The 13,245-nt window shown below is 35.6% G+C and overlaps 1 protein-coding gene across 3 annotated transcripts; it reads left to right on the forward strand.

Annotated features, from left to right (window-relative positions):
• Nucleotides 1–1,573: 1,573 nt before the first annotated feature.
• LOC115977877 (ribonuclease P protein subunit p25-like) lies at nucleotides 1,574–11,478 on the forward strand. Of its 3 annotated transcripts, none has more exons than XM_031099904.1 (10): nucleotides 1,574–1,654; nucleotides 1,867–1,989; nucleotides 2,091–2,171; nucleotides 2,248–2,336; nucleotides 2,464–2,538; nucleotides 3,984–4,045; nucleotides 4,124–4,183; nucleotides 5,883–6,095; nucleotides 8,109–8,200; nucleotides 11,280–11,478. In XM_031099904.1, the coding sequence occupies exons 2-9, from the start codon at nucleotides 1,867–1,869 to the stop codon at nucleotides 8,186–8,188; spliced, it is 783 nt and encodes a 260-aa protein (XP_030955764.1). In that variant the 5' UTR covers nucleotides 1,574–1,654; the 3' UTR covers nucleotides 8,189–8,200; nucleotides 11,280–11,478. The 3 variants fall into 3 exon arrangements, with proteins under 3 accessions (XP_030955764.1, XP_030955763.1, XP_030955762.1); XM_031099903.1 differs by lacking the exon at nucleotides 11,280–11,478 and adding an exon at nucleotides 8,425–8,674; XM_031099902.1 differs by lacking the exons at nucleotides 1,574–1,654; nucleotides 11,280–11,478 and adding an exon at nucleotides 1,757–1,800 and having other exon boundaries at nucleotides 8,109–8,357.
• Nucleotides 11,479–13,245: the final 1,767 nt, after the last annotated feature.

Raw genomic sequence — 13,245 nt, forward strand, 5'->3', positions numbered from 1 at the left:
AAATCCCATTTTATGTACTAAAAAAGTATAGGATAAATTGCAAATTACATCCCTAAAATTTAAGGATGTTTGAATTTTACATTTGAAGTTTTAGAATTTGGATTTTATCCTCTAAAGTTTGGGGTGTTTGGATTTTACACCATGACATTTTAGAATTTGGATTTTACCCCTTAAAATTTATGGGTGTTTAGATTTTACTCTCTAAAGTTTGGAAATGTTTGAATTTTACATCCTAAAGTTTCAGAATTTAGGGGTGTAAACTAAACACTTCCAAACTTTAGGGGGTAAAATCCAAATTTCGAAACCTCAGGGTGTAAAATCCAAACACCCTAAATTTCAGGGGGTAAAATCAAAATTCCGAAACTTCAAGATATAAAATCTAAACACCCCTAAACCTTAGGGGTGTAATTTGCTATTTACCCTAAATTAAACCAGGCCTGATAAAAATAAATTAAAGTTTACATTTACATTATATTCTATTTGAAAATTATATTAGTATATAATTGTTTATTTATAATATTGATCAATATTTTTTTAGATAAATTTTACTTTTAATCTTGCCCCCATAAACTAAAATTGTGGCTCTGCAACTAATAAGATGAGAAAGATAAAAAAACAAAGGAACATGTGATGAAGAAGCTAAACAACATTGCTTGCTAGGGACTAAGGTTATATATGTTATTCAACATTTGTAGAGAGTAAGAATATTAGGTAGAGTAATCTTTAGGCCACAACAAAATCTTACTATTTTTATATTTTTTTTTTAGAGAATTTCAGTTTATGACGTTCGTTCTTGATGATAGTTCTTTATTATCAGACTAAGATACCAGTTGATTTTTGGTGCAGAATCCAGATCTCTTATTTAATATGATATGTTAGCTCAACAAAAGTCAAAATAAATTAAAAATGGGTGATTAGTGAGTTGAAATACTTATATCTTAATTGATTGATGAGCAAAGAGTGTACCAATTGAGGTGAATTGAAACCACAAAACAAAGATGATTAAAATGTAATGATATATTTTTGTGCTAGTAAACATTCCCCAATAAATGATAACTTCATCATGGGAACCCTTTTTCTTTAAAGAAGGAAACTGATGGATTTTATTAGTGTAATTCAACTACATCCAATAGTAAAATTGAAACAAAATATGATGGGACATTTACTATCCATACTTGAGTTTTAACCTATGACGTCCGTTTCTGATGATAGCTCTTTATCATTAGACCAAGACACCAATCAGTTTTTGGTGTAGGTGGGGATCGAACTCCAGATCTCTTATACAACCATTAGAGAATTTACCAGTTGAACTAACTGGAACCCACTATTATCATTTTTCTAAATATAAGAATACAACAATCTTACAAAATTGTTAGCAAACACTTCCATATCTTCAACCAATAAACCCGTTGGTGATAAGCTAAGTGGTCAAATCAAATGTTTAATCCAATCTATTTCCCAAACTACTGTTAAAAAAAAATTAAATAAATAAATGGGCAGGGAAGGGATTCAAAAAATTGCGTGTGAAAAAGAAAAAGGAAAGGTAGGAAAATACAGGTATGTCCCCGTTGCCGTGAAAGAAAGGGAAAATCATCTGCACTGCTCCTGCGAGTGAGTTTAATAAGGCGGTCTCATTGCCGAAACGACCGCCATCGTAAGCCCTACCTATCAATCTCTCTCTCCTTTAAAAATTAAAATCATTCTCTCTCTCTCTAGTTAGTTTAGTTACTCGTATAAAGAAAAAAAAAGAAAAAAAAAGGAATATCATTCATTCTTTCAGAGACTCTTTCTTCTTTCAAGGTAATTAATCTCAAACCCTAACCCTAAACCTTTCTTGAGATTTTACGTTTCATGCGATCTGTGCAGATGGATCGGTATCAGAGGGTGGAGAAGCCGAGAGCGGAGACGCCAATGAACGAGAACGAGATTCGCATCACCACTCAGGGCAGGATGAGGAACTACATTACCTATGCCACCACTCTACTCCAGGTCTAGAAATGTTAGCCATTGCTGGAGAAATAATAATAAATAAATAAAATTCAATGTTTTTATCTTACTGTTTTTCATTTGATGTCTCTTTCTTTAAACAGGAGAAAGGATCTAATGAAATTTCTCTGAAAGCCATGGGCAGAGCCATCAACAAAACTGTGATGATTGCTGAATTGATTAAGGTAGGCTTCCCTTACCCTCTAGTATTTAGTGCCTGCTTGCAAATGTGTTTGTTTTTATTTTATTTTTCTTTTCCAGCGAAGAATCGCTGGTCTTCATCAGAATACTGCAATTGGTTCTACTGATATAACTGATGTGTGGGAGCCGCTAGAAGAGGGACTTCTTCCGTAAGAATCATATCATGCTCTCCTCCTATCCATCATTTAAAAAAAAAAAAAAAATTCATTGATTCCTCTTCTGCTTGATAATAAAATTATTAATTATTTTGATGGCTGTTGAACCTGAACAATGCAGCCTGGAAACTACTCGCCATGTATCAATTATAACAATTACTTTGTCCAAGAAGGAACTAGATACATCCTCCACAGGGTATGTTAACCAAAAAGCTTTAGATACAATTCAATGTCTCCTTTCTCTCTCTCTCTCTCTCTCTCTCACACACACACACACACACACACACACAAAATTACCTTTTGCATATGCTAGGACCATGTTAGAACTCAAGCCGACTCAAAAAAGAAGACTGCAAGTTCTGTTTGGCATTCAGAACACTCAAATTGACACTTGAGGACTCACTTTAAGTGCTGAGCTGCCATTGAAGCTCAGAAGGCTTCCAAATACAACAGTTTCCTTGGGACAAGAGACTTGTTCCAACTGGTTGGCTTGAGTTTTAGAGCTCATATTAGGGTTAATACAAGTGATTGTGATTAATTGAGTTCAATTTTAATAGTTAGTCAGAGTTGATTAATTCTAGCGCACGCATGAATTAATTAAGCACTTGCATGTTTTTTAGGATCAGTTAGGAGCCTATGCAATTATTCATCTTTATCATGTGTTAGAAAGGCCAACCAATGGGAGTGAGCCATGTGTGGCCAACATAATTAGAGCATGAGTTGTTTAAATAGATCCATGTAATCGCTTATTTGAGATATGTGGACTAATAAACTTATTTCCTAGACTATTGCAGGGCTTGCTTGGAGATTTGAGACTCTCTCCAAGTAGTCTCACTTTGAAAAATGTGACTCTCCTGAAGAAGTCACAACCCATTCCATCACTCACCATATTCATACAATCATCCCACCATTCTCATGCTAACCAAATCCTGATCTCATTCCCTTGAAACCCTAGCATCTTTTCTCATCAAGATCTCATATCTAACCCTTCACCCATCACCACCCTAAGATCTAGCCAAATCCCCTAGATCCTTAAAAACTTTAATGATTAATATTTTCAGCCTCTGGAGTGAAGTGTAAACTCACTTTCAGGCTTGTTATAGTTTTGAATTTTAGAGTAATTACATTATATTTATTATGGTGGATACTGACTTGACCTTATTTTTAAAAAAAATACTGTTCTTCTTGTTCTGTTTTTGATTATATGCTGATTGTAGGACTTGATATGTATATATATATATATATATATATATATATATATTTTAAGTTCAACACAAGTGTTTGAAACTTAAGAATTGTAAATGGATCTATAGAGTCAATGACACAAGATATCTTAGCAATAATAGAAAATTATGGACACATTTCAGATAAGTCAGGTGACCATTGCTTTGACTTTCTTGGGCTTTGAAGAGCATATGGGACTTTAAAAGAATATTGATGATGTGAAAGTAGTTTATTGTGAGCTACTATAGTTCCTGGTGAAACCCTGTTCCCACTATATACATCTGTACGATTGATTGTCATACTCAACATTGTGTTCTTTAGGAAAGTAACTATTGTCAACGTATTATTTATTTTGTATTTTTTTTAATGTCTGTGCCCTCTTGGTTATCATTGGATTACTTATGTATAATGCTCCAGGTACCAACCACCTATTCCGGTTGATCAAGTTAGGCCCTGGACTGAATATGAGTATGAAGGAGGTAAAGCATTAATATTTTTATATGATTTTAATCCTTTTAAAGCCTATTAATTAATGTTACTTGTTCTTGAGGAATTAGAGGGCTCTCCTAGCATGCGTGGTAGAGGACGTGGTGGTCGAGGAAGGGGCAGAGGAAGAGGTTAGATATATTACTCTGCAATGATGCTTGATAATGATATTCTACTTTTTCCTGCTTTTTTATTTTTTTTCTTTGTTTGATTCTTTAATTTTTTGGACTTAAATTTTAACTAGTTGTGGAATTTCTGGTTTGAGTTATGAATCCTTTGAAGCATGTTATGTTAGACCTAGCGCACAAGTGAATGGATTTTGACTTGTTGCTGATTGCAAATGTTTGGGTATATGTTATTTTAATAGGGTGTGCATGGTTTTAATCATTTTTTTTCTGGCTAGTTTTGTCGAATTATCTTAACTGAGGTTGTAACTGCTTTTCACCATTCTGCTTGACTTAGTGCCACTAGTGCCATATTGATAATTAAGTTATTTACCACCCCTTGTATACATACTGTGTACATGGGTTGCACCTCTCCATGTTTTAATGAAATATGTACTTATATATGTATGCATATAAGTTATTTACCACCTTATCCTATCTTATAGCTTAGAGTTAAGGTTGTCAATGTCAAAATGTTGGAAGTTTTTGATAGGGACTCTTCAATACTGATTTTATAATGGTTAGAGATACAATGGGAATAAAAAGAAAATTTTAATTCTTATCTATGATTCTTTTAAATGTATTTCAAATATTACCAAAATCTATTTAACTCTCTAGATTTTACAGTAATGATAAGTATATATTTTTATCAGTAAATAAAATTTCATCAAAAATATAAGTAGAAAGAGATAAGCAAACGGGTTGTTAACTTTAGTGTCCCCCTAAATTTGAAATAAAGAATATAGAGTCCAATACTTCAAACGACTATTTAAACATGCCATCTGTGGACATCCAACTAAACAGCACTCAAAACAGTTAATAAATGGCCAAATGTTAACCCCTAGGGTTTGGCTCATGTGGTCTGGGCCTTGGGCTTGGTGGTATGCTCCCTCCAAGTCTAAGGTTTGAATGACTTACCTAATCCATGTGATGTGGGCATGTTACATGGGTCTGGGGTTTAACTGGGTAAAACGACAGGAAACTCTGCATGATCTCTGGGTTCTTCATCATCAAAAAATAAATGGCCAAATGTTGAGCAGGTAATATGAATGTTTCATTACTGTTAATTGGTTTTCGTTTTTGGCCCCTTGCATTGAGGGCTCGTAAAATGAATATGGTGTGCATCCTTTTAGAAATAGATTGTCAATGTATTATTCTGATGTTTTCTGCATGCAAAACCAGTTTGTTCTGTTGGGTCTATGGCAGATGTCTGCAATCTTGTCAATCATTGTCTGCCTATAATTGCCTAAAATATAATAGTTTTTTTTTCCTGTCCTAATATGTTAAAAGTGAAAAATTTTCTTGAGGAACTTCTCTGTGTTCATTTCTTCCTTTTGCCTTTGAAGTCTCGAAAATTGAAATGGCTGAGGCTGATAGTCTATGAAGCAATCAATGGTTTCACATTGAGATTCGGTGGTTTATTTTTTGTCTTTAATGGAGTAATAAAGTTCTCGTTCATGTTTATATTTTGTCAAGAAAATTTTCTTCCTAGAGAACTGCCATTTGCTCTTTGGCAGCCTGGAACAGTTTTTAGTTATCAATAACACATCAGTATATCTCACGTGCGCACACATGCACACACAAAAATAAATAGTTGACTTATGAATTAGCTATTAACTCGATTTTCTGATGAAATGATATCGACTGTGATTTATTTTATGTACAGGGAATTTTAACAATGGAGTTGTGGAGTATAATGGAGATGGTGGCTTTGATGGTGGGCGAGGGTATGGAGGTAGAGGTCGAGGCCATGGAAGAAGTCGTGGCTATCGTGGGCGTGGAAGGGGCTATGGTGGTGGGATTTTTCAACAGGATTTTGGTGGTTATAATAACTATGGGAATAACTATGGAGGTGGGCCAGCCCCTGCACAAGGCCGCGGTATGCTTCACTAATGTTACTTAATAGATTTTTTTTTTAATTGTTAATTTAATATATAATCCCATTAAATAGGGAAGAAATAACAAAGTTTTAAAGCTTAATCATCTCACAAGTCACAAGTGACCACCCGCACGTGAAAAAGCCTAATCAGTACTTATTTCATTCTTTTCCTTGTTTTTGGTTTAAGCTTGATACAGATGTATTGGTGCATAATATTTGTGATTTTTAAAAATTTTAATTTAATATATAAAATCCCATTAAATAGGGAAGAAATAGCAAAGTTTTAAAGCTTAATCATCTCACAACTCACAAGTGAACACCCGCGCATGAAAAAGCGTATTCAGTACTCATTTCATTCTTTTCATTTTTTTGACTTTAAGCTTGATACGGATGGTATTGATGCATAATATTTGTGAGTTGTAGCCACAAGTTGTCTAGATTTGGCATAATTAACTTTTATAATATTAGCAAAATACTTATCAAAAAATAAACTTTTATAATATTAGCAAAATGATTATGATGTTATTTCGACTCAAGTAAAATTACAATATACATTGTAAACCTTGTATACATTTTTATGATAAATGCATTGTTTACTATGGGGGAGGAGGGATTTAAACCCTAGACATTTCCGTTAGATGTTAATTGAGCTACAAGGCTCTTGGCCATTGTAAATCTCATATTACATGCATGGTTTACAAATTATAAATCTAATACATGGTTAACAAATTATAAAATTTGAAGTATAGAGAAATACGGATTTATGTGTCTATTTTCCCGTTTGTTTTTTCACAAAAAGATGTGGCAATGAATGTGCAGGGGTTTAAGGGAAGGGAGAAGCCTAGTGTTGGTAAAAGCTTTATGTGCATAGACCTTTTGAAGCCTAGGCACAAAGCGTAAGCACATGGCTGATTGAATTAAAGCACACATTTTTCAAATATATTATATAATAATCTTTATTAAAAGATTCATAGCTTGTGATAAAAAAATAAAAAAAATAGAAGTTGATAAACCAAAATAGTAAAATATTTTGTCTATTAGTTAAAATATATTGTGCAATATTTCAAAAAATGTGTTGGTTCAAATTTTATTTGAGTTATTTCAATTTCTTAAAATTTATATAGTAAATCTGAAAATAATTACCAATGGATAATATGATAATAATATAGTAATATAAAATTTAAACATGACATTTTATATGATCCCCTTGTGCCTATGGGGTTCAAGTGATAGCCTAGTGGTGATGATGGTTGTTGTGGTCCCCAATGTCTATTGTTCGAATCCCATCTCCGCCACTATTTACTTATGGAAAAAAGGAAAATGTTGAAGTTGCAAACTTTTTTTCAAAATTTTTTACAAACTGCTGATGTAGTGAGTAATTATTGATAAGTGGAAAAGTGATGTCAGTGGTGGGACCAGATGAGAACCAGTAAGAATTTGCCACTTTAATAGTTTGTAAAAGTGTTGTAAAAAGGTTTGTTGCTTTGGCACTACTCTTAAAAAAATGATCCTCTTGTGCCTATAAAGATGCATAACTAGGATAGTTATGATTAAATGAAGTATCTGTTGAATCAAAATATAATCAATAAAACCAGAAAATCTCAAGAATAATAATTTTTTTTTTTTTGAAAAAAAGTGTATTTATAATAAATCAATCCATATTACTTCCTTGAAGTCTCAATAGTAATAAATTTTAATGATTCAGTAAATGAGCTTCGCTTCTACCAAGCAAAGTACTTGGGCCTCTGAGCTTTAAGTGCATTTCAGTGCTGTAACGACTCAGGAGAAGCCTACATTCTGTTATATAGCTCATAGAGCCGTTTGGCCTCCAGTGGACCTAATAACAATATAATAATGTTACTTATCAATGTATGTGTTGATTGAATTTGCCAAAATTTTGTGTATGTGCAATATGGTTTTGTCATTATTTTTTCTTGCCATTTGTATGTCAAATTATGTTATACTCTTTTTAGGTACTTTTTTTCTAAATCAAACCATTTTTGACTCTTGCAGGGCGTGGAAGAGGCAGGGGAAGAGGCCGTGGACGTGGTCGGGGTTTCAGATCAGATGGTCCTGTGCAGGCTGCTGCCTGAGTGCTAGACAAGGTATAAAATCTTGGTTGCTGAAAGTTCTGAATGCCTGCTCTCTTATTCTAGGGAAAAGAAAGAAAAAGGAAGAAGTATTGGATTTCACTAATGAATTTCTAGGCATATTAGTTATAGTGAGCTACTGCACGTTGTGTGGTGGCCATGTTTTTGTAGTTTGAAGGTAGGCTAATTCTTATTTGATTGCTGACAACACTTCAAAGTTTTACACCTTTCTCTTTTAGGTAATAATAGGGCAGCACATTCTTTCATTTCTTTCGCAAAGGAGCAGAAGTTTTTACTATATTGTTAGGGTTTGGTGTTTTGTGTCATGAGCTCTTCTTTGGATCTTGATTTTATGAGATAGAAAACTGTATGCCTACTTTAGATTTTATGAGTACGAAAGCATGGCACAGTCCTATAGGTTGTAGGCTTGAGTTTGGTGCATCTGTAAGTAGACTGGAGGTAAGGTTTAAAGTTAAAGCGCATTCAACATTTCTTTGAACATAACAGATATCTCTTTGCAAGGATTGTGTTGCACTTTAGCCAAATGAATTGATGAACTCCTGAGCTGCTGCTGGCTCATACCAAAGCTGTTCCTGAGTTCGGTAATCAAAGCAAGCGGTGTATTTAAAATATGTTCAACACTTCCATAAACCAAGTTTGGAAACATTAGGCTGAATCTAAACAGGGGGTTATAAATGGTTCAGGCGAAATATATTCACAGGCCATTACCAATTATAGCCATGCCCAGTCAAAACGTTCCTTTTAGAAATGTAAAGCTAGGTATCATCAAGTGAAGTGCATGGTACTGCACTTTTTCAAAGAATTTGATTTTCTGTTAATGTAAGATAACTTGTTATTTATGGGAGAAAATAATTGGAAATATTAAGTTTTGAAACATAAGAGAAGGTAATGCAAATGCATCATTGCGGCCTTGCAAACATACAGTGGCGTGGCGCTAAAACATTTCTGGTGAACAGAGCACAGCAGCCTTCCTATATAATCTAAAGTTGTATACTTGGGTAAATTTCATGCACTCGGAAGGGTTAGGAAGCACAATTTTCACCCTAGTGAACTACTCTTAGGCTTAGCCATGTGAGATGGCAACTCATTCACCTATTCTATTGATCTCAACTTCATAACATAAGCTAGTAGATAAACCAATCTGGGCAAGTGCCAGAAATGATTGGCATTGGAACACCCATAAAATCCCCGCAAAGCTTGTCTTTCTAAATGGAAAGGAAGAAGGTACAGCTGCTACTTCGCCTCTATGTTGGATCCCTTAGAGCATTCTCATCAGCTCTCTAAAAAAAATGCCATTTTGACACATCAAAAACTCACTTTATCATTTTAAAACATCATTTTACAACATATCATTTATCAGATGTTCTATACTTCAATTCTATACATTAAAATAATATTTCCTACACATTAAATAATATTAAACAAACTCCAACAATTAAACTACAATCACAATCAACCTCCACAAACCACCAACGGCAACGGCAAATCACCACCAACGGCAAATCAACCTCCACAAACTATAACAAATTCCGGCCCAAATCACAATCACTGGATCTCCAACAAATTCCAAATCAAAAAACCTCAACAAAAAAGAAAAGAAAAAGAAAAAGAAACTCAAAATCTTCAACAAACACTACCGGACCACTACAGCCACAAACATCGCTGCCCACTACAACCACAAACACCGTCGGCCCAAAACTCAACCAACCACCGCCACAACCACGACTCCACCACCGGCCCAAAATCCCAACCCAACCGATCGATCAATGACCCAAAACCCATACATCAAAACCTACTACAGCCACAACATCGCTGCCCACTACAGCCACAAACATTGTCGACCCAAAACTCAACCAACCACCGCCACAACCACCGGCCCAAAATCTCAACCCAATCGATCAATCAATGACCCAAAACCCACACATCGAAACTCATCCCAAATATCACACCCACGACCCGATTAAGAGATCTAAAGGCCGGCGGCAAGGGCTGTGGAGGTTGGCGATGAAGGCTGTGGAGGTTGACAGCGAGGTGAGGCGGCAAGAGATCTTGAGCAAAGATGAGAGAGATCTTGAGCAAGGAGGACTGAGAGGAAAGAGATAGAGAGTGACGGAGAGAGAAGAGAAAAATGCAAAATGATGAGAGAGGAGAGAGAACGATGAATAAAAAAACAATAAACAGAAATAGCATTTCCATCCGTACACTCTCAAAAATGAGAGCGTACTGTAGCATGTTCTATAATTTTAGCACATTTAGCATACCTGATGAGGGCCTGTTTTTGTGCTTGGTGTGTCAAATGTGCCAAATATTTGGCATTTGGCACATTTGAGAGACCTGATGATAGTGCTCTTACAATACAATAAAAAACAGCTTTGGTCACGTCTAGTAGTTACTGCCATGAACCGGTGGCATGCTAATGCTACGGATTCAGTTCTGGTGCCATGGGTGGAAAATTCTTCAAAATTAACTTTACACTCACCAGATCCAAGAAATGAGAATGAATGTTTACTTTTCACTTTCACTCAAAAAAAAAATCACTTGCGCCCCTTGATAGGTATTGCTCTAAATCTCAATTCATGCATGAATCAAGGGGTTTCTCTTTTTTGCTTGAAGGAAAAATTATTATTATTTTACCAAAGGGAAAGAAGTAGCCACCAGAACCAAAGTTACAAATCTTAGCAGAACACAACTGAGATTTAAATAAAAAGAAGAAGAAAGAAGAATTGCACAAGCCAACTCATGGGCTGCTCAATTTGCAAACCTGCGAACCAAACAGAAGGATGGACAAGACATTTGACTGGTAATGGCTTGCTAAGGTAATTTGACAACAGTTTTGTGTGATTTAAATCGTCAAACATGTGGACCCCACTTTAAAAACTATATTTAGCATGAGAACCCTAAATACAATTTTTAGAATACAATTTTCAATTCGTAGTATTTAAATCATGTATTTAGAGAACACATCCGGAGGTTTTTTCAGTTTTAAAAAACATAACTCAAGATTACTATTCATTAATATATTATTATTTCATTCACATTCCCCTCTCTCTCTCTCTCTCTCTCTCTCTCTTAGAGCGACGGTGGTGGCTAAGCACCACCTTGAGCATTCGATTTGGGCAACAGAGCATCAAGGTGGCATCAAATCTAAACAGAGATCACCCCATGCATTGCATCTGGATGACGGAGCACCACAACGATGTCAGATGTAGAAAACACCCTGTGTGACGGATCTAAGTGGCGAAGCACCACCCTGAGCATCAGATTTGGGTTTGTCTCTTCTCTTTCACGGTAGGTTTTTTAGGTTTGTGATAATTTTTCATTGGAGAAAAATTCAAAACAATTTTTAAGTGAAAAGCTCATACCAAATCGATCAAATGTGTTTGGGGTTTGAGAAAACACATTTTAAGAACAATCTTGTAATCACCTTCAAATACTAAAAATTGAAAACTGAAAGTTGGTAGGGGCGTCCAACCCGAACTGGCATCCAAAGAATCCATCCAACGCAAAGCCACCCAAACCTGAATGAACTCGATTTAAGCCTGGAGGCAATTGATGGCGAGCTTACATCTTCAACACCTAAGGGCGGCAGGTCGAGTGGTAGATTTTGCTATTTGAGACCCAAGAAACCTGATCCGACAGTCGAGTACATTGTTACCCTCTTCCCTTTGTCGTGAGCAAGCTTTATCACTGTTTTTCACAGATTCGGTAATAACTCCACTAGATCTGGTGGAGATCTTGCTGAATCTGTGAGATCTTTGCTAGATTCGATAGAGATCTCATTGAATTTGTGTCGAATCTCCTATGTTCCACCAAAAAACAGCTTTGACAGACTCGTTTGAAGACGTTTTATGGCATCTAGCAATCAATTTTGACCAAATTGGCAGTTGGTGGCAATTTTCCTTGCACAAACTTGACCCAAACCAACTAGTGGGCTCCCCTAAAAGTTGGATTCACTTACCAAACAAGCCCATATATGTTTGAGATCCTCCATGCATTTGTGGAAAAGGTGTTGGAGACCACTTCCAAAAAAGCTACTTTAACAAGATAGCGTTGTTAGGCTAGCTGAACATTCCATATCAATGCCTTTGCTCTCGGGTGTTGAACACTATTAGTCCCGTGCATCTCTTCCTTCGTACCAATCATCATCAAGATCCATGTCTAGGCCATGGTTGTCATAATAAGGGTCATTGATTGCAAAATAGTGGCCTGCTTGAAGAGGATTAGGTAGCTCTCAAGAGTCAACACGTGGCAATTGTTGATGATAAACTTTCGGAGTACTTGGACCTGGTTCATTCGGATTTTCAATTCCTGTGTTGAGAGTTTCTGTCCACCTGAGTGCTTGCTGGCAACATGACTAGGAGGGGTCCACATGCACATGGAGAGAGTTATTTGGATTAGTGAGCCAATAGACTTTTGGCGGGTGGAAGATTCCTTTTTCTTGAACATCATTTTTTTAATTAAGCTTGACAATTATGGATCCTGCAATAATTGTGTCCAAATCTTGGATGAACTGTGGTGGTATATTGTTTCCAATCTCCATTATGAGCATAATTTTTTAGGATTTCAAACCAAAATTTTTCAAAATATTTATTATTGTGAGAGAAAAGGAGCTTGTAAAATCCTGGTTCAAAATGAAGGCATAGATAATACTCATTGAGTAGATACCACATGTAAAGGTAATGGAACACAATCCAATTAGATATCCAAAAGGCAAAAGGTGTTTTCCATGGTTGGTCAGGGTCAGGGTAATTGGCAAGAAAATGGTTGTAATGTTGTTTAAGGTAATCATGGAGGACTCTGATAATTCTTTTGGATCTGGCTTCAAGGATCAGGTTTTTTATGTGGTCTTTTATATCTAAGGGAAGACTTTCTATCATATTAGTTATGGAATATGAATGCGAGGATGAGGATGGGTCTGTGATAGGGTATACACACAGTGGTGAAGAAATGACTATGGTATTAATAGTTGGGGATTTTCTAGAAAGATAGTAGGTGATCAAATTATCTCTTCCTTTGATATGCTTGACTTGGAAGGACCA

This window comes from Quercus lobata, chromosome 2 (assembly GCF_001633185.2).
Source record: "Quercus lobata isolate SW786 chromosome 2, ValleyOak3.0 Primary Assembly, whole genome shotgun sequence".
Taxonomy (NCBI): domain Eukaryota; kingdom Viridiplantae; phylum Streptophyta; class Magnoliopsida; order Fagales; family Fagaceae; genus Quercus; species Quercus lobata.